The sequence below is a fragment of the Lepisma saccharinum genome, chromosome 6, assembly GCF_977018435.1.
Source record: "Lepisma saccharinum chromosome 6, izLepSacc3.1, whole genome shotgun sequence".
Lineage (NCBI taxonomy): Eukaryota > Metazoa > Arthropoda > Insecta > Zygentoma > Lepismatidae > Lepisma > Lepisma saccharinum.
The window spans coordinates 26,883,143-26,905,885 of NC_139234.1; the positions used below are offsets into that span (position 1 = coordinate 26,883,143).

Sequence of the window (22,743 nt, forward strand, 5' to 3'; positions counted from 1 at the left end):
ATTGATGGACACATTTTTAATTAAATCTAATATAGCCTCACAAACACTATTTTTTTCATGTACTTTGTTGCCTTATACTGTCCAGATTTGCAGATTGTAGTGTATTTTATTACTTTTAATTTTCTCCTGTAGGCTTCTTCATGGTTGTAATTATCGTCTTAGATACTAATCTTTTTCTAGGTGAGTGGCTTTGACAATGTGGGGAAACAAGAATAGATAGTTTTGCAAGTCATGCTTGAGGATAAAAATGGTGAAAAATGTTAAAACTGCAGTGAAGAAGCTTCAGTCGAAGATACATATTGCCCTAATACATGGTTATGTGGGAAACAGTTGTTTAGTAGATAGAGTTCAGTGAATACTTGAAATGTGATGGTCGATTGAGAAATCTTTGCATCATTATGGGGAGAGTTGGAAATTGCATTTCAGCTTGAATTGTTGCCTTTATCTTCAACATCTGGCAGGTTATCAGTGAGGTCAAAGCTCCTCCCGGTGTCTTCATCACTTCCTTGACTTTCACCAACTCCTTTTCTCTTCCTTTCAAGGTGTTCTTCCTATCTTGCCTGCAGGTATATGTTCCTTTCCATCTTTTCGTAAGTCTTGATAGCACTCACATGTCCATACCACTTCATTCTTTACCCTCTCTATACTGTGTTATAATTCTGTGCTCCCGCATTTTTCCAGATGTTCCCACTACTCATCTTTCCTACTCAGAGGTGTAGCTAGAGATTTCTATGTTCAGGGCATGAATAGAATTTGGTGTCCCCTGCTTGGGGCAAATGATGTTATTCTTCTACTTTATACTCCAATTAAATACCCATGCATGAACAGCAACTTCCTGACTTGCATCTCAACCACACAAAAGCCCACTTTCTCTGACGGAATTGCACTGCAGAAAACTTTGAAATGTGCATTTTGCAATTACATACTCTCTTCTACAGGCCAGTGTACAATGTGTTACTCTACATTACAATGTAATTTTGTAAAAAAAGATGTAAAAATTTTTGCATGCCATTGAAATGGAACATTAATCAATACTTTTTTTCTTGCAATATACTAGGGTGAATAAAAAAGTAAGTTACACCCCCTTCCTGTATAAAAAAGAAACACATTAGAAAGAAAATAATTATTGGACAAAAATGTATGAACATTTAGCTTTTTTCGATATAGTCACCAAGGTATTCCAAGCACTTTTCCAATCGTGTGACCAGTTTTTGATTTCTTGTGTGTGAAAATTCTGTCCAATTTCAATTTAGTTGACTTTTGTGCTCTCGGTTAACAATTGTGGCACCCAGTGAGAGCACAGTTTTCGATACACCCAACTGGTCATGAATCAGCATACACACACTATCGTAGGATATGTTCAGTGCACTTGTAATCTCTCTTAATTTTAACGTGGCAGTTGGCAAGGATGATTGCATTCATATGCTCCGCGTTGTCGATGGTGTTCACAGTTGCAGGCTGCCCGACATGCGGTTTGTCGTCCACGTTCCATCTTCCCTCTTCGAACATCTGGCACCATTTTGCGATCATGGTGCGTGACATCGCATTCTCGCCATACACCTCGACAAGTTGGCGATGGATTTCACTCCGATTATGCCTTTGTGCTCACAAAGAGGTCAACAATGATCCTTGATTCAGAAGAATATGTGTATACTTGAAAAAAAAGTCTACAGTTGTAATTACTACAATGACATAATTGCTACAATTATTAGCATAAATGAAATGTCAATTTGAATAAACGACATTATTTAAGTAAGGCACAACAACAAATGCTTCTACCTCTCCCTTAAAAAAACAATGGTAGAAGTTCAAGAAGGCGAGTGTAGGGGGTGCCGAAATTTATTCTCGTCCCGAGTGCAGAAATCTCTAGCTGCGGCTCTGTGCATAACACTAATTTAAAGATCTACTTGCTGATTTACACATATGGCACTTGAACACAAATACACATGTGTCATTGTCAAGAGGAAAGAATGATTTTGTCTAAACATAGAACGAATAAAAGAAAGTATGACAAAAAGTACATTTTAAAATTAGTGTTTAATGCAAGATGACTGCAGTTATATGAACATTCTTTTCATAATTATGAACAACAACACTTCTAGATCCAACGTTCGAACATGGACATACAGATTTTAAACAAAGAAATATCACCTTTATAATTGTCAAGTAAATATTGTGCACAAAATTTACTTGCAAGGATATGAGTCTTGTGTATAAGGTGAAAAGCATGCAAGGTAAAAGGCTGCATGTAATTATCAAAAGTGATGTATTCAGCTGTAGCATGTTAAAATACTAACAAGCATGCCTAGTTAGGGGGTTAGCTATATTAGTTTCATACTAACACAACATTTGAAGTTCTCTGGGTAATTCTTGTGTTCCCTACACAAACCTGTGCATGGTGAATTGTACGGATATAGTTCGGCATAGTGCATGATGTAGAAATTTAGTTATTCTTTAACAACACAAGAAGCTCTCATTAAATACTGCTTGGGTAAAGTTGTTTTAAAAAAATATAAAATTACCCCATACATATTGCAACAGTCCATGTATGTGTATAGAGATGATGTGGAGGTGATGAGATCATCACCATGCTCCAGCTGCCTTCAGTCCCAGGGAAGCCCCCAGGTTCCCACTTATTTGAGGTTGGCTGATCCCGAAAGCTACTACATGCAGAGATATTGCAGGGAAAATTTCCACCCGTAATCATCCGTACCAGGAGTCGAACCATGTCTCCTGAGTGGCAGTCAGACATCCTACTAACTTATCACCATTGCCCTTGCAAAGATAACTAATACTAAACTACATGCCATAAGAACAATTTGGGTCTTTTCTGTGGGTGACATATGGTCTGTGCATAGAGTCCTATCGATACTGTTTCCTTGTTTTGAAGACCAGCAAGATTACGATAGTTGTAGTTGAAGCAGGGGAAGGACCAGGCTGCTGATATAAAAATTGAATACTAGAAATCAGTGGTGTCTTGTCCCTTGGGGCTTCCGGGGCTTAGCCCCTAAAGAAAAACGGACCTATTGACGTAATTAAATCATCAACGCATAACTATCACACAGTCTTTTAACAGTTGGGCTGAAAAGTTCGTAGGCTAACATAGTAAAAAATATTTTTTTGACAAAATTCGATTTTATTATTCAATATAGTTGCCTTTGAGGGCGATACAACGATTATAGCGGTCATACAATTTTTCGATGCCATTTTTATAGTACGATTTCTCTTTAGCCTCAAAATAGGCCTCAGTTTCGGCGATTACCTCTTCATCAGTGCTAAATTTCTTTCCAGGGAGCATTCTTTTAAGGTCTGCAAACAGGAAAAAGTCACTGGGGGCCAGATCTGGAGAATATGGTGGATGGGGAAGCAATTCGTAGTCTAATTCATATAATTTTGCCATCGTTTTCATTGATTTGTGACACGGTGCGTTGTCTTGATGAAACAGCACTTTTTTCTTCTTCAAATGGGGCCGTTTTTTCGTGATTTCATCCTTTAAACGCTCCAACAACGCTATGTAATAATCGCTGTTGATGGTCTGACCCTTTTTGAGGTAATCGATGAATATAATACCATGCGCATCCCAGAATACTGATGCCATAACCTTGCCAGCCGACTGTTGTGTCTTTCCATGCTTTGGATTCGGTTCATCACGTGCAGTCCACTCGGCTGACTGTCGATTGGACTCTGGAGTGTAGTTATGGAGCCATGTTTCATCCATTGTAATATATCGACGGAAAAATTCGTGTTTGTTACGGTTGAATATCGCTAAACATTGCTCCGAATCATCAAAACGTTGTTGCTTTTGATCGATTGTGAGCACGCGCAGCACCCATTTTGCACACAGCTTTCGCATGTTCAAATATTCATGCACAATATGTCCAACACGTTCCTTTGATATTTTTAAAGTCTCAGCTATCTCGATCAACTTCACTTTATGATCATTTAAAATTATTTTGTGGACTTTTTTGATGTTTTCGTCGGTAACAGCCTCTTTGGGGCGTCCACTGCATGCATCGTCTTCGATGCTCATTTCGCCTCGTTTAAATTTAGCAAACCACTTCTCAACGGTTGATTTTCCTGGTGCAGAGTCCGAATAATGTTTATCAAGCCAAGCCTTGGCTTCAACAGTATTTTTTTTCGCCAAAAAGCAATGCTTTATTAACACACACAATTCTTTTTTATCCATTTTTTCACAATAACAAAAGCTGCTTCACTCACAATGCTATATCTCACGAACTAATTATCCGGCAGCTGTGAAATTTATACACGTATCTTTTGAAAGTTAGAACTAAGTAAAAATCACATGGATTTAATTCTAGTAACGCCATCTATGAGTCAGCCTATGAACTTTTCAGCCCAACTGTTAAAAGGCGATTTTTATCTGCGTAAGTTCATCGTCTGTTGCAATGGATACGACAGCGCTTCTAGCGGCATTGATGTCAATTATCGGTCTCCGAGGCAGGTTGCAAAGTAAGGCATGGCCTACACTACAGGGAAGGTCACGTGCTAGCAGAGAGAGAAGGGGAGAGTGCTGATTTGGGGCTTGTTCCGTCACGTTGCATTCGATGTCGCGTGTTGTACTCTAGTGTTGTGGTGGCTTTTATTCGCTATGTTTGAGTGAATTTGGCAAGGTTGATGTTCGAACACAAATTGATGAAGGATATAGGTGGTCAATTACAAGACAATGAATTAGTCTGGAAAAATTGGCATATATTAAATAGAATTATTGATTGCTTAAAATTCTGTGGTCGACATGAACTTGCTCTATGAGAACATAATGAAAGAGAACAATCTTTAAACAGAGGCATTTTCCTAGATTTATTATCCCTTCATAGAAGAGGGAAAACTAAAGAGTGAACTTTGTGTTCTTTATTGTAGTGAAGAGTTTAAAAACATAAACTCAGTAGATTGCATTCATTTTTCATTGAAAATAATTTAGAGGGTACCTTTTCAGAAACAGTAAAAATGACAAACATAGTTTTAACAACTCCAGTGGCAACAGCTGAATCTGAACTATGTTTCAGCACATTGAAGCGTATTAAAACCTGCCAAAGAAATGCAATGGGACAAGACAGACTTAGTGCCTTGTCACTTGCTTACAATAGAGAAATAATACATTTCAAACATAGAAGGCTTGAACGAAAAAGTATTAACAAAATTTGCTGAACAGGAGAGCAGCTAAGTTCTTGTTTAAATGAGAGTCAATGTTCATAGAAAGCTATGTTTCACAGTAATACTTGTTTATTTTGTAATTTATGTGAATTGTCATTCTTTAAAAAAAGTAAGTCCAGTTTTGTAGTCTAGAAAAAAGATACATATTTTTTGTAATTTATGTGAATTGTCATTATATTTTAAATTCTTTAAAAAAAATAAGACCTGGCCAAATTTGAGGCCACGAGATGCCACTGCTAGAAATGATAATATATTTCCTGTTAATGGACTGAAATGTATGGTTATTCTATTTTGTTAACTTTTGCACACCTTGTGCAAGAATAATCTTTGAAGGGGGGGGGGGGGGGGTAGACTTGAAGCTTATGCAGCACCTGAAGTAGAAAATGTCAGCTTGGGTAAGTTCGATCAAGTCTTGCAGTTAATTGGGGGGATGCCCCTGTAGTTTAACATGACAGACAACTTAGGGGATGCTTTGAGAAAATTTTTGCTAGCTGGGGGGGATACCATCTGCATTCACACTTATATTTTTAGCTCATTTTTACCCGTGGTTAGTTTGCTGGAACACTAATAAGCAGGACTTCAGTTACTAACTATCAAACTAATAAACTTTTCTCAATTTGATATGAAGTATGCCAATTTCGGAGATGAGACCCTCCTAGTTAGTAACCATTCACTATGTGAACCACAGGAGCTTAGAATTTGAATATGTATATTTATCATCTAATTATAATGAGTGCTTCTTTGTTAGTAGTATACTACTTTTATCTGTTTCTTAATAGCAGTCAAATATTTGATTTTATAATTCTTGGTATAATGTATTGAAAGTAGTTTTTTTCTGTAAATATAATACACAATCTTTATGAAGAGTAGATTTTTGTCTTGGGTCTATTTTTCACCACTCTTGCACTAAAGTCATTCATCAGAAGTATTAGAAAATTTGCCTTTTATGATTTTTTTTACTAATGAAATTAAACTTTGCAGTAAACAACAATGTTGTAGCATGTAGTGAATATTTAGATGTAAAAAATGAAAGCACTAGTAGGTAGTGAGTCACCTGTTTCTGTTTTTATTTCAGAATTTGTGGAGTGTTCATAGCCAGCTCATTGGCACCGATTTCACAAAATAAACCAATTGGAGAAATTCTAATGAAGACTGTTTTTTAATGCATTTGTGAAGACATTAATAATTGGAATCTACTGATATGTTTTGCCACGTAAGTTTTACATACAAAAATTCTAAATATGTACAAATATAGTGGCATTCGTGTCATACAACCATGATCCTATATATCTTTAATTGTATTTTCTATGGAAAATTCTGTTTTTAATAATCTATTAACTAATAGTTACAAATACATTACACCTTACAGATTATGAACTATAATAGTAGTATTTTTAAGCATATTTTTTTAGTTGCTTTTTTAATCAAGCTGTGTGACTTGGTCTAAAAATTTGGGCTAAGAAATATGATGATTTCAAATTGCATGGGATATCCTAATAGTCTGTATAGCTTCAGATTGATTGGTTTGGTGCACAATAAGTGTTAATGGGATTTATTAATCTATTGTGGGACCAGATTTTAAAATTATTATTGATAGCTAGAATCGTTGTGTACCTGGTTTTTCAACATCATAAAATTGAATTTCTATTGGATTCTCATAATTATTGAAATGTGGAGGATGTAGTGGCTGCCACATGTGTACACTAGAAGTATTGATATGTTAAAAGAAGTTAATACTCTCACTATAGTTTGTATGCCATTATAATGATACTTTTTAATGGTTTAATATGTAAAAAAAGCAGATACAGTATAATTGCTCATCGAAGCCTTAACGAAAATTGTGGTCAGGATTCCAGGTTCAAATCCTGGTCAAGCCACACTTGTCATTAACTCTTCACTGAGTAATTATTATTATTATTATTTTGTGAGTCATAATCAAAGATAATGTGTATTCCAGAAGGTGTTTTCTTCCATTGCTGTGTATTTTCCAGATTCATAGCATTGACATTAAGTTTACCGTTTTGTCTAAAATGAAGCCTCTGCCATAGTACTTAAGTATTTCAAATTATATGGCTTCCAATAGAAGTTTAAAATACACAAAAGCATAAATCATGCCAGGAACATTATTTTTTGTGTCTAAACTTAAACATTTTAATGTTGAATACTATGTAAGTTAATTAGTGTAAATATTAGGTGTACAAATTAGTAAAAAATTACAATATATGTTGAGTCGAATTGTCAAATCTTATGAATTCTTACCAGGGTTGAGAATGATGATGTCATTACTTTCAATTATCCACTCGAATTTCACAGTTGCAAGCTTCAACTTTCTCCAGTTTCATAAAAATGTTAAAAATTGTAATATAATGCATTTCATTAAAGTAAATAATTACACATTAACATTAGTGAATTATACAACGAAAATATATGAAAATGCAAAATCTGGATAACCTTTATCAACTGTTATGCTCTTTCCATCTTTTGTATAAATAGTGTCATTTGCCATCTGGGGAAGTAAAAAAAATATGATTTTTTTTTCTAATTCTGTGTTGCTGGTGTGTTAGGCAATCATCAGCAATCATCAGTGTCCATTCTCATTCTGGTAAGGGTATTTTAATGGGTGTAAAAGAATTAAAAGTAAATGATTTGGCAGTGTTGTAAATACTAGACTTTATCAAAATGAGTATCAACCAATATTGAAGTTTACTTTTATGCATCATGGTCAGAAGTTGGATGTGTATATTTGTATATATTAGCTATGTGCACAATCCAAAAACATTTATACTACATAAAAAAGGAAGAATTATAAATAGTATGGATAATATTATACAAAAGATGACTAATATAGATATGTGTGAAAGAAGAAGAAGAAGAAATACACTTCTTGAGTGTCAAACTGTAGTCAATTTTTGAAATTATGTAATTTCTAATTATTCATTGTTTCATGATTACTTTTATTTTTTGCACTACACTATTGTACAGATTTAAAAATGTGTAAAAAAGGCTTATTGTGAAACTAGAAATATTAATGATGTGTTAAGTGTTTGTAAAACATAGCTGATTTGGTTTGGATAAATATACCATTAACTTTTCTGCATATATTATTATTGGTGGTGATGTGAAAGAATATGTATCAGATGTTTTTTCAGTGGTATATGTTTTTGTAATTTTAGAAAAGTACATACATTTATTGATAACAAATGAGACCCTGCCTACAAACTGTGTGTCTGGACTGTCAGCAATTTCATACTTTTATCAATTCATAAATTTCTACATATTCTTGTGATTTAAAATTATCACAGATATTGTAAATGCTAAAGCATTACAACTGTCTCGTACAAATGCAATTGAGTATATTTAGAAGAGATTCATTTATTTAAGAATGTATTTTAGGGGCACACACTTTTGACAGAAATAATGAAATGGTATTTTGTTTACTGAACAGCATTGATATGTATAAGTAATTAAATTCAAACAAAATATTGAATGTTTTTACAATGTAATTATGTTTTTAAAGCAGTTCCTTGTGTTGTTACAAATTTAAGTTCAACAAAGTTATGTAAATATAGCCATATTTTTCTAAATATAATCATCTGAAGGAATTTTTCTTCTTGATCATAAATAGTGTTCATTAACTTTTATTGGGCTTCAAAATTAAATAAGGATTGCAAGTAAAATAATTAGGCATGTTGAAATGTAATATATGTTCCTCATCATTTTGCTAGTTATTCCACTCTTGAATTCAGCTTGTTTTAAAAAGTCTGAAACTTATCATAAAATTAATGTATTTATTTTTCTACAATTTTCTTCCATGCCTTTTCAACTGATCATCTAGTCCAGTATGCCTTTGTGATGTGAGAAATTCAACCAACAAGTCTGATCACAATTTTGTGATTGATTGAATTCAACCATTCACTTGATTAGGAATTACCGTGGCTTTTCCATTATAATTTTGTATCTCTGCTATTTTGCTACCAGTTTCTAAACATGCTGTAAAATCACCTGATGTTCTTTCTCTATAAGTATATAGGTAGTATGCCATATTCTGAATTTTCAAGCCATATGTAAAGTTCTTGAACATATGTAGTTAATAATGTGTGTCACTGTGAATGCACAGTTGCATTCCTGTGGAGATAATCAGCTTAACATTGTTTTATAATAATAATGATAATAATAAGGTTCTGTTTTTCTGTATACATTGCTGTAGCTCTCAAATAGCTAATCTTTAATATTATTCATCATCATCCATTCAGCAGACAATATCTATTGATGCACTAAAAAAGAGTAGACATTGTTTTTCTTAAACACACTTTTTATTTAAAACTTGTAGAATTGGTTGAAATTGAGTTTTGGATGCTTATTGAAAGAAGGCTGTAAATATGTAAGCTTAATAATTCATTATTCATAGATATGTGAAAACTAAATCGTCCAAAATGCAGGTAACACTTTGTATTAAGTGCATTTGTAGGTAAGGTACAGCATGATAAATTCATTAATTTTACATAAATATTTTTAAAAAAAACATTACATAAGTTGCAGCCATAGTAACAGCCAGCATATAAATTAGGTCGCTGTATTATCTTTCAGATCTACCATAAGAGTTAACTTGTATTAAATGATTTCTGTTAACTACCAAGAAACCAAAAACATGATGAAATATTTTTAAACCTGAAACGTGTACATTCATCTATTAATTTGGAGTTCTCTTTATTATAGGGCTATTACCATCATTCACATTGTCTGAGTAATGGTAAGTTCCAATGTGGATGATAGCAAAACCGATAGGAACTTACCCATTGATGATGTCTCTTTCATACATCACATGATGTGTCCAAGATGTAAGCATGCAGAGATTTGCGTATTTGCCTGTTCTCTTAATATTCCCTACAGATGGTATTCATAGTATCTTCCCTGGCTCATAAATGCACTGAGTTGGTCTTTTTGTTTCTTTTCCTGGACATGGTTGCTCACAAATACAGCTTATCACTGCTTCACTCTAAATTCTAAAACTAAACTCCATGATGCAAGAGCCCTCTAAGGCCTTGGCCCTGCCAGTGTCTTTGTTATTGGTTGATGCATGGTCACCGCATCAAGTCCCATCACAACTGTTTTTCTGGCTTTTGAGACCGGAACCTGCTATTCCTTCTTTTCAAGTAGCTCCCCAATTGTCCTCACGATCCTGGGTTGGTGTTGGAATTTTGTGGGCTTCCACCAGGAATCGAATCAGGGACCACTCACACGAGAGGTGAGAGCACTAACCATTTGGCTATGCAGTCCTTTGTTTCTTTCATTTCGTGAACATATTTTGACCCTCTAATTGCAACATCTCCGAGCTTGCACATTGTCCCATTCATATCCTAGCTTCTAATATATATTAAAAAAAATCAAACATGTCTATTTTGAGTTACAACACAGGAAAACCACATGACAGTACACTCACTCAAACATTGTTTAAGATATGTACTCAAAGGCAGCTTTCACAATGAAGTGACAAGTGGTGTGGGTGTGTGTATTGTGTAAAAAAAAAAAAGAATACGCTACACATGCTATTGAGAAAAACCTCCCAGTATGAGTGTCAAGCAAGCTTCAGCACGAAAGGTTACATTTATTTCTGAAGGTTCGTCTCCAAGTGACACGTGTCATTTGTCACTTTGTTCCGAAAGCTGCCTAAGAAGACATTTTTCTTGATAAATTTGTATGCAGTAGTCTTATTTCTATCAAGTATTATTGTGAAGTACTGCAGAAAGTGTCAAGTTGATGACAATTAGATCTGAATCCAGGGGTAGTGTCAGTGCCGAAAATTTGGAGGCAAGTAATGCCAAATAAATAGATGTGTGAAGTTGTAGGTACATGCTTTATGTTTTTGCTCTTTTATAATTACTATCATAATCATACCGATCACAAAGAACTTGAGTATTGAGTAACTTCAACTTCATTTAAATTTTAGAAGTCATGAAGATACATGTGTTTATCATGCAAAACTGAAAATGCACAAATCTACAAGTGAGGTCAATATATATTCTAAATCATAAACTTCAAACATTTCAAGCAAAAATAGAATTTGTGTTTGTAGATTTTACGTGTAATATTACTGTATATGTGTAAATATATTTCCTCTTTATACATTCAGACAAAAAAAGGCCAGATAAATTTTGAAAGACTTATATAACTGGTGTGCTTTATGAGTGCCAATAATACATGTAAGGACACTGTAGTCTGTGCATGTATATAAAAAATGTAGATGTTACTATGTGTATGCATTATGTATCTGTGTGTGTGCATGGGTGTGTATGTGTGTGTCAGAATACATTTGCAGAATGTGTAATAATTACATGTTGTTATCATCATAGTCAACCTAAAAATCATTCATGCTATTCCATGTTTTTTAATTGTTGTTGTCAAAATTTAAGAGAAGTTAATGATATTGCCATAATGAATTTCATTTGTTTTTCATTTGCTTATGCTTATTCTTGAAGATTTTTCTTTATTTTAGTGTTCTTGGAAACCGTAAGTAGTAATTGCATACATAATCAAAATTGCAAAACAGAAATGTATGTTTAATTTTTATGTAAGTTTTCATGCTGCATTTACTAAGCGTGGCAAAAGTAACATTTTCAGAACCTTGGAATTAACTTTTGTATTAGTCATGAAATTAAGCAGGGAATATTTAGTGTTTTTTATTTTATAACTCCAAAGTGTGAATTAAATGTTTTCCATTGGAGCAGATCGCAGGTGTTCCACCATGTTTTCAGATTACATAAATGCTCGCTGTTATTGTTGATAACCATGACTAAAGGAAAACATTAAGATAATTAATGACTTCATAATAAATCATTAATTGTTTACTCTTAATTATTCCTGAGCGCTTACTATTCAACTGTACTCATTTTTTTATTTTCATGCATTATTATTTAATTACCAAAAAAGTAATTAATGTGGAAGTCTCTAAACACAAGAAAGTTAGCTGATTTTAAAATTTTAACTTTATTCTAAATTTAATTTAATGTTTAGTATTTAAATTCCTCAAATATTTACTCAATTCAAAAACAAGTTCATTGGTTCCCTTTTCTTGTGTAAGTGTTTAATGTATGAATCACGATCCAAGAAACGTTCTGTAAAATTTATAACAAGGGGGTGGGATTTGGGGACAAGTTCCTGGTATCCCCCCTTTTAATTCCAATGCTGCGGAATTGTATAGAAATGTTACTTGAACAGTAGTATATACAAAAGGTCTGATACAAAAATTACTATTGTTCCATGAAAACCTTAAAATGTTGAATTGCCTCCTTGATTAATGTATGTTATCAAGTGATTGTAGCGAGTTTTATCACAGAAAAGCAAAAGTGCTTGAGTAGACATTTACTTTCAGAAATAGAGTATCCATATGTATGCCTTTATATTCATAAAAATAACAACAAAATGGCAGAATTTCGCACTATGTTACAAGCTATTTATAGAAATATTGGATCGATAAAATAAACAACAATTTTTCTGTTAATGCGAGACATGTATCGGCCAATACCGATATAGTGTCAATTAATCTTTTATATAACAGGTCTTTTCCTCAAAGACCAGTTAAAGCTGTTCTGGACCTTTTGCTCTGTACCAGTAGCCATTTTTGAAAATCCCTTTTCTTTAAAAAAAAAAAAAAAAAACAGTTATACTCCAAATTCTGAGGAATATCATAGTGTTTGTTTCGAAAACTATTTTGCATGTACGTGCCAAACCTTAAACACTAGTGCTGGTGTAATATAAAGCTCATGATTTAGTTTTGGTGTAACTAGTTTTCTTCTTAACTCTTTCGCTGCGGACTTTTTCAAGCGAATGTGGCCTTCGCTGCATAGTTTTTTGAGATTTTTCAGAATTTAAAAAAAATGTAAATAATTATTCTAGAACCCTACTACGTAAACTACTTCTACAAAAGTAAATCAGTTTTCTATATAAGTACACTTTAAGGTAGATTTTAATGAAAAAAAATTATGCTTATGTTACAGTCTAGCTTTGACAGGTAGCTTTGAAGTTCTTTTTTGTGTGGTAGATCTCAAAACTATGAACACCACCATTTACAGAATCACTTGCACATTCTGAACACGAATCTGTACCACTCACTAACACATCATCAACACAGTCACTTTCTCCATCTTCTCCAGCACTAATTACATCTGATCCACTAAATTCACAGTCCAAAATAACATCCAAAAGCTCTGTTACTTCTCTGTGATCTGAGAGTTTCAAAACCTTACGCACTGCCATTCTTGTTTACATACGCACGGCGATACATGAAGTTCATTTGTTCAGAAAAGAAGCACGATTTGTCCTTGAAAACTAATTGAAACGAAACCCGCTAGGTGGCAGCATCATCCAGTAATGCTTTCGTTACGGGGCGACTTCACTCGACACCAGCAGCGACGAGAATATTTCAAATCGACTGCAGTCGCTTTCCGTAAGTTACGCATATTGAACCAAAGCGACTAAGTCGCTTCCCGCAGCGAAAGAGTTAAAAAAATTCCTATCACTCTTTTATATTACAAAATAATGCAATAAATGCTACTTTTAAACTGGTTCTTATTCTTGTAGTGGTAGTTTGTTCTGGTTTCCCAGAAGGTGTGTAGGGTTGTGTCGATAGTGCAAGCTTGTAAAGTTATTAAAGTTATGGGAACAGTGGTGGATCCAGAAGTTACAGTTGGGAGGGGCGAATTTAACTTCGGTACCTCACCTTGCCGAGAATTAATTTTAAGCTACACATGCACTGTTTTATGTAAACAATATATAGTGCTGTAAATAGGAACCAAGCTGGTTTCCATGTTTTAGACATTAGAGTATTATTTTTACAAAAATTGGGTCCAGCGCTAGAATAGATGGTTATTACTGTATATCGTTATTATAATTCTTCCCATGGTCATGGTCAGTAGCGGTGCCAAAACTGGGGGAGGGCAGTTTACTTTCTCTTGGTAGACAAGTTAAGATGCCACCGTGGTGCACAGGCAACTGTCCCCCAAAATGTCGCCACTGTGGTCACAGTAATCTGAACAATTGGATATGAGGAGTTTCGGGTTCCATCTGTTTCGACGCATATTGCACAGTGGTTCGGATCCAAATATAAACTGTAGGTCCAGTTCCGATTAGCCTATCATGAGCATAAGGTGAACTTAAATAAAACTTTAAACAATATTCTGAAGCCTGTTAAACTTGGTGATCAGACAGAATAGTTGAGTCTTCAGAAATATTAGGAATAGTAATATGTCGAAAAAACAGCAGTTGGGAGGGGCAATAGCCCCTATCGCCCTCCCCATGGATCCACACCTGTCTGGGAAAGAAACATTGTTACAAGAATAAAAGTCACTTCAAAGTAACATTTATTGTACAATTCATAATTCAGAGCAACACACATTAAGTGACTTGCAACTTTGCTGCCAGAGAATCTAGGTTTTTAGTCTATTTAATCTAATCATCATTTATCTTCATTCCGATTAGCCTGAAGAAGCAGAGATTCAAACAAAGCAAGCAAAATACAAAATCCATTTGGTTTCAGCAGCGATCTGTTACATATTTATATCTTAACAAAATAGGATGGTTTGCATCATATAATATGGCTTTCAAGCCCTCTGAAATTCATTTTAGCAATGATCATTCTTATTTACTCCATTTTTTGAAAATATATATACATATAAATGTGTGTGTGTGAATTCCATAGATTGTACTTGATAATTCTATGATATACTGGCCACTGGCTGTGAAGCACATGCGTGATAATACCAAACGCCTTGGCGTCATTTTCTCCTGTCGGTGTTTGGTTCTCATCACACTGGCTGTGTTGCTTTGTTCTGTGGAAATCGTTTCAAGGGACAGAATAAGGCATTTTAGGAATTATGATAAACAACATGTATGTTGATTTATGTTTTCTATTCTGTAGGTTACTATGCGTGTGAGCGAGTGCACATTGTGTGTGTGTGTGGTTGTGATATGGCATAGCCTAAAGCTTTACTGCTATATAAGGTGTGTGCATCATGTAGAGGAAGCTATCTAAAGAAATAGTGTTGTGTTTATTTGTATGTATGAAATATTATAATTCCTTGTAACTGTTGGTTTTATAGTATGAGCTTAGTTTAAACAGGAAAAAGTGATCTTTAAAGCTTTCATGGGATTTATATGTATATGTGTGTGTGTGTATATGAGTCGAACAAGGTAAAAAATAATATCGTGCCCTCAGATGGGTGATGTGAGAATAACTTTTATTATTGATTTAATATTTTGTTCATTTTCCAGATATGGATTTGTCAAACTATGGAAATTCACCATGGTCATTGAACAATGAGTGAAAGTGGCTGAACCTTATGAATATCACCGTTCGATAGTGCAATCATGATGCATGTTTTGCAGATATTTCTAAATACAACAGGAATTCATAGCAGGCCTCCTACATTTAGAATGGCAATGTTCCATTACAGAAATATTTGTAATACATGCAATTGCATTTTCACTATGGAATGGTGATAATTCATAAAGTTAGATGACACTTACTCGTTCATTGAGTACATTCCCCTCTCTGATTTTTTTTTGTATGTGGAAAATGAGCAACATATAATTCAGTAACAGAAGTTTTTCACATGTCAAACACCTTGGTCATCCTGTAGAAAGTAAATATTTTACACATGTTATGGTTTCATTCTTGTCGAATATGTCTTTTCCAGAATCTCCATTTCAAGCACCCCCACCAGTACCTCAAATTTAAAAGAAAATAGTTCATAATGTTTGTGTGGCCAGGAAAGTAGGCATACTTCAGCATCAGCACTACCAAGTCCATACAAAGATTTTTTTTTTGTTGAGAAGCTTACATGGAACTTGCTTTCTGGATAACCCTCGTATAGTATTATTTTGTACTTGTCTTTTTCTTTCACCCAAATATGAAGTAGATGCACTTAAAAATAAATTGTGTACTTTTCTTGAGCATTTATTTGTCAGCATGCTTCTAAATCCCATAAATAGCTGTAAAATTTACTTTTATTTTAGCCTGTACGTAGCAGTGTTCCATTAACTAGTAGCTCATTATTTTTTCATACTTGTGATGTTTAAAACACATTTGTTTGCTGAAGTGAGGATGTTGTGGGACATTTTTTGAATTTCCAAATCTGAAAGTGAAAAATATATATTTTGTGCTAGTATGATCGAGTTTGTGCATATTGTATGATGATTGTATAGAATATTCTTGCTGGTTTTAAATTGAAATAGAAAAAATGTCTTGCATTGTTAGGATAAATTTGTATTTGATATGCAACTTACACTTTATTTACAGTAACTTTTTCCTTGTATGACGAAATTAACATGTGAATAACTTATATCAATATTTCTTAACAAATAGCTATTTCTTGCATAAGCATATACAAAATTGCACAAATGTTAATAATAAGATTTTCCATGTCTGTACAACTTTGTGATTATAACATTTGACCAGAATGCATTGAGCAATTTTGTGGTTTTTGCAGGAAATATTTAAATTAAATTTATCTCAAAGCAAGTAAGAATCGTAATAACAAGTATCACAATATGAATTTTTGCAATGTATTCATAATCTCTCTTGCCTATTTAATTCTACAAGAGTAACTTAAGTGTAACAAGAATAATGTAATGTGATTTATAATTACATCAATAAGAAACCATGTAAATGTAATTTTTGCAATTAAATAATTACATTCCACTCATATTAATGTTTTCTAATGAACTATACTAAATGTTTGCCTTATATTATGGTTGGAAGATCATGAATGAATTACAATATGTAGCATTTACATACAAAAATACTTTTTATTGTATATAAGGAATGTTCTTAATTGAATATTTTATTTTATTTTAATATCTGTAGAGAATTAATAATTTTTGAATGGTTGTGCTGTGTATTAATGACTTCTTCCACAGAAGTCAGTGTCAAATTTACAGTGGTGTATCTTTATACTGGTCATTGCTACATAAGAGCAGTAATGAAAACAAGGGGGAGCTAAAACATAGCTCTAGAAAGATTTGTAACACCATTTCCTATCACTAAATTGCACTGTGAATCACATCAAGTAATTATTTTCATTCACTCAATGTTACTTATTAGCTCCGTCTAATTCGCTGCACTTTTTGACTCGTTGCACTTGCATGTCTAGTTTGTTACAAAGTGCAACACTGAGGTGTCTACTTCATTCATTTGGTGTCTGCACACAATGAACAGTGTGGTGCATGCTAACCAATCAAATGAACATTTAAAACGACAGGCAGGCATTTGTTGAATCTTCTGGAATTGAACACCTATTCTTGCATGCAGCGTATATTTGGCACATCGTGCTACGATGCCAGGGGTCCTGGGTTCGAATCCCAGCCTGGGCATGGATGTTTGTGAGTGTTCATTCATCATATCATCTCTCATTCCCATCTTCGCAAATTAGCCAAAAGTGGCACAAAAGGTGAAGTAAAATAAAGCAAATCAATCAATTAAAAATCTATTTGGTTGAACACAATTTCCTCGTATCCATCTCACTTAGATGTACCTGAACTGCACTTAGTGTCAAACGAAATGTAGCGAAGTAGTTGGGGTTATTAAATAGAAACATCAAAACTAATTTCTCAAGTAGTCAGATGTACAGGTTATGTTATCAAAAATTGATTCATAATTTTGCAATAAAGAATAGGAATCCTGTAGCAATTCTTTTGTTACTAGTTCAACTCATCGAACATATTATGGCACTGAGCTCTTTGGTAGAACATGTTGCAGTTTGACAACATGTATCAACATATCAAGCAGGACTGACCAATGATCAAAATGCAGATTTAATTATTATTATTTTTTTTTAATGTGGATAATCCAGGTGATGAAGAAATACATTTTTAATACCTAGATTTGACCATTCAAAAGGTTAGGTACTGCTTGTTACCTAACTTGTACCAGAATAAGACTTGGACACAAAAATTGTGTGATAAAATGCAAGTGCATTTAAATTATAAGTTACCACTTTGTGAATCACCACCAATATTTGAACACTGTAACAATTTAAAGTTGTTCTGAATATTTATAAATGTTAATACAAAGGTATTCCATTGTAAATATACCTTTTCAGTCCCTCGGGGTTTTGCTTAAAATTATTCACAGCTTTGCAAATCAGAACAGCAAAATTTAACATATTGTGTTGTTAAAATGCAATGTGGTATTTCCAGATGAGTATTGACAGATCCATCAGTATTGCTATCGGCTCAATCAATATAGGGTGGAACTATATTTTAGCTTCTCCTTGAATTTAGAATTTGTACCATGGAAAAACAGCAAGATCCAGCCTTTGTACAAAAAATATTTTTGAATAAGTGATAAGTGAGGTGGCCACGGTGGCTCAGTCGGTAACGCGTCTGACTACCATGCTCAAGGTCCCGGGTTCGATCCCCGGCCGGTTCAAATCCGGGAACTTTTCTAACGATGGAAGCGGCCCCGGCACCCACCCAGCGTCGAATAACATGGGTACCTGGGGGAAACCCTGGGGGGTAAAGGCGGTCAGGGGCATGATGCTGATCACATCACCCCCACTCACGACCGGATCAAGAAAGTGTGGGGCGTTACCCCCACACCCCCTATACGCCTTCATGGCGTTGTGCTAAGCACAGGGGAGCACTTTACCTTTTAAGTGATAAGTGTATATGAAACAATTGTGGATGGTAGCTATTAAATAAAACACAAGTCATTACTTACGTGTGGTTTAATGCGTTCTTTCCAAAAAAAAAACTGGCTTTTCGGACCCATTGCCAGATTCTTCCTCAGGGTTGTCCAAAGTAATCACATTAAGAAGTTTTTACAGAGTACATCTGGTGGCTATGATGCTGTTTTTTTAATCTTATGAACTTTTATTCTTTAAACCATACTTTATTCTGCCTTTATCCTTTTAATGCAATTTCTTGGAACAACCCTGAGGAATGATTTGGCAACGGGGCCGAAACATCAGTTTTTGGGAAGAACATGTTAAACCACACCTAAGTTGTGACTTACGTTTTATTTAATAATTGCAAGCTCTGGTTATGCAAACCTGTAAGAAATTACTTGAATTTTGGAGGGTGTTATATTAATGGATATCACGTGACAAATTTTTAGTAATTCTCCTATTACGATAATTTCAAGTTGATGCAGATATGTTGAAAAAATGGTTGGCCAAAACGAAAAATCAAAAATCCGTATGTACAGGGTCCCATTATCTCAGGTTCTTATTAGGTTCTTCAAAAATTGCCATTTTTTTACTCTAAAAAAATAAATGATTGTGTCTTGCCAGGTCTTTGACACCACATATCTTGCCATTCGTTCTGTAGATACTTAGGGGTTATTTTGCTTATATTTATGAAGTGTAGCTTTTTGGATGTTATGTATCCTATTATTATATGTAATATTTGAAACCATATTGGTGTATATTTATTTTAAAAAAATAAGAACAAAAGGGCTTTATGTATAAATGTAAGAACCTTAAAAATTGGAAGAATGTTACGTGGTGAGCATGTAGGAATGTGCATAATATAAAGTTTGTTACATAATCCAGTGGATACCCAGTGTAATCAGACCCAGCATAAGTGGATATAATGGCTAAGATATACGAGGTATTATCAAAAAGTGAACAGTATTGTGCCACAGTAGTTCGAGGAGGTTGCCTCTGAACTGAGATATCCACAATATTTGTAAAATTGATATCTGTAAATCAAATTCCTCAATATCCATTGTGAATAAAACAAATAATATGCAGATTATCCAAATATTCAAATCTGTCATTCAAAGTCCATTTATCATTTCAGTATTCTCTGTATGTAATTTATCCCTGATATACGAATTCTCAGCAATCTTTACGGCACTGTCAATTTGTCTGTTTACATATTCTCTGCATATCCTTTATCCATGATCACAGTATTTCTTCTGTACAGATTCTCAAGAAATCCATGATTCAAACAGTTCCTTTTTCCATTTTTACTTATTCTCTGCATTTTATCCTAGTTTTCTTTATTTCTACTGTACGTATTCTCAAGAAATCCATCATATGGATATGATTCACTTCTCACATTGGGGCCTCCCCGATGGCGCAGTGGTAGCGTCGTCGCCTTGTAATCAAGGGGTCCCAGGTTCGATACCCGGTGGAGGCACAAGTGGTTCGGATCCCACTTTAAACTGTAGGTCCAGTCCCAATTAGCCTTACTGTGCATAAAGTGGACTTAAAACAACAAATCAACCAATCACTTCTCACATTATAATGTCTTCTGGGTAAAAATCTGAGAAACAAATTACAAATTATTCCATGGCATATGTATTGTAATGAGGAAAAATGTTTAGGCAAGTGACCGATGATAGGCAGGGAGAGGAGAAACAAATTCCATCTTGTTTATGGACATTGAGGATTGTACAAATTATCCAGATATTTGGATATCCAGTAAATATCTGTATTTACATTTCTAATATGAACTATATGAACTGATTGGGGTATGCAGTCAGAAATATCATTCTCCAGATGACAAAATAAGTGTCTTACTGACACAATAGAGCTCATGGTTGCCAGGAATCACTCACTCCCTTGAAGCAGCGTTGCCATATCTCAAGCCCTTCCAACTTCAGTGGTGTAATTATGGTAACTTTTTGATAGTGTCTCGTATTTTTGATTCAATATAGAGTCGAATACATTAACCATTTTCAGTGTTTGTTAAAAAAAATAGTTTTGTGTAATAAAATTACTGTTCCGTTATTCAAAGTAAATATTGGTAACTTCAATAGTAACGATTATACACAGTTAATGTAATTGTTATGTACATATTAAAACATTGTAATTGACTTCCTACAAAGTACATGGGGGAGTGGTTAATATGTGAAAGTTTATCTATTAGAAGTTGATCATTTTTCTTTCACAAGAACGACCAGTGAATAGATGATTGTTTCATTCCATCGTGAAATATTAAAGGTCAGTACATTGGTCAGTTAATTTTTTTTTTTTTTTTTTTTAATGTTTTACTGATACAATGTTTCAGATATTATCTATGCATTGCTATATATAGTGTAAGGAGTGTTACGAAAATAAATTGCACTCAGTTCAGGTGCCATGTTAGTTGCCTAGGAATTTCTTGTAATGAAGGGGAGCAAAGTAGATATAGTACATGGAAATTTGAGGAAGATGAAATTTGTTTCAATCATGTAATATTAATAAATCAGTCTTCTTCACAGAAAATGGATTTGTGTTTGTTATTGAGAAAATAAATCTTTTTGTAATAATTCAGTATATGTAAATTTAAATTTTTCCATTCTCCTTTCTCGTAAGTTTAAAAAATTATAAATGTTCTTTCTTGTTGCATCAAAATAAACTTTATAATAGTTTAAGAATATTTAGTTTTCAAGTAAAGAAATTGATACATCAAAAATGCCGAGAATTAAAACCATATGGCAATGGTTCCAAAAGTGTGCACTGCGGCACCCTGGGGCATCGTGGCTGGCTTACAGGGGCACTGCGAAATGTTCCAATATTTTCACTGAAATTCAATTCATGATGTGATTGTTTCAAATATGTGCTGATTTAGTACTTTTTACACATATAATGTTTCTGAATTTAAAATATAAACATTTCCCAACTTTATTCTCTGCAGCGACGTTGGTTCGCAGTGTTGAAACCTGGAGGGAGAGGAATGCTCTGAGGATTTTCAACGAAATTTGTATTCACTTTTTCCTGGGCTGTTTTCTACCTGTTGGAGCACAGAACTTCAGCTCACCTTTCGCCAACGACTCTTTTCCTTCTTTTAAAACTTGGCGGAGTGGTAGCGTCGTTGCTTTGTAATCAAGGGATCCCGGGTTCGATTCCTGGGGGAGGCACATAGTGGTTCGGATCCCACTTTAAACTGTATGTCCAGTCCCGATTAGCCTTACTGTGCATAAAGTGGACTTAAAACAACAAATCAATCCAATCCAATTCTTTTAAAACTTGAGAAACCATCCATTTAGATACTCCCGTGGCGGCGCTTGTGGACTTGACAACATTATACTTAAGTTTACGTAACTACTTCTGATTTCGCAAATATGTTGCAACATTGTAAACAATTTCTCTGGCCTGTCCTCTAAGGGGCTTTCCAGAGCAGATTGTGGATTTCATTGGACCCGGCATGATTTGATTTTTGCATTTCAAAAATATGCAGCCAAGAGTAAAGAGCAAGAACATTTCAGTGTTTTAAAAAAGAACACAGGCAAGTGTGTTATCAGATTGCCTCGTAGTGATTGTTGTATGATAAACAAAAGAACCCCCACCCCACTCGGCTTTTAAAAAAAAGACAGGCCACTGCTCGATGTCGCATTCAGAAAATGAAGTCATTCGCCCAGTAGTTTCTCTTCGTTATAAACGTTAACGTACGTGCGTAATACTACAGTTTATGATCCGTGCACCACACACATTTTCAAAGACTGGATTAAATCAAATGAACCACTGATAAACTAATATGAGCCAGCACCGACAATCTACACAGTAAAAATAGTTTGTCATACTTGTTTTAGCTTAATTTTGCTGAGTTGGCACCACTCGTAGTCTCAAGGCCAGACCAGTATGTAGA

General features: G+C 34.3%; 1 protein-coding gene across 7 annotated transcripts in view; it reads left to right on the forward strand.

The window, feature by feature from the left end:
• The window catches only part of Oscillin (glucosamine-6-phosphate isomerase Oscillin), a 47,308-nt gene extending 25,884 nt beyond the window's left edge, over window positions 1-21,424 (forward strand). For 4 of the 7 annotated variants that reach the window (XR_014441772.1, XM_083123665.1, XM_083123667.1 and 1 more), the window contains one exon: window positions 6,248-21,424. Coding sequence is in view for 2 of the 7 variants with exons in the window: in XM_083123667.1 (XP_082979793.1) it covers window positions 6,248-6,298 (51 nt within the window). In the remaining 5 variants the exon portion in view is untranslated. Of the gene's footprint in view, window positions 1-132; window positions 181-6,247 lie in introns of all 7 variants that reach the window. The other 3 variants (XR_014441770.1, XR_014441771.1, XM_083123668.1) reach the window with 3 other exon arrangements.
• The last annotated feature ends 1,319 nt before the right edge of the window (window positions 21,425-22,743 follow it).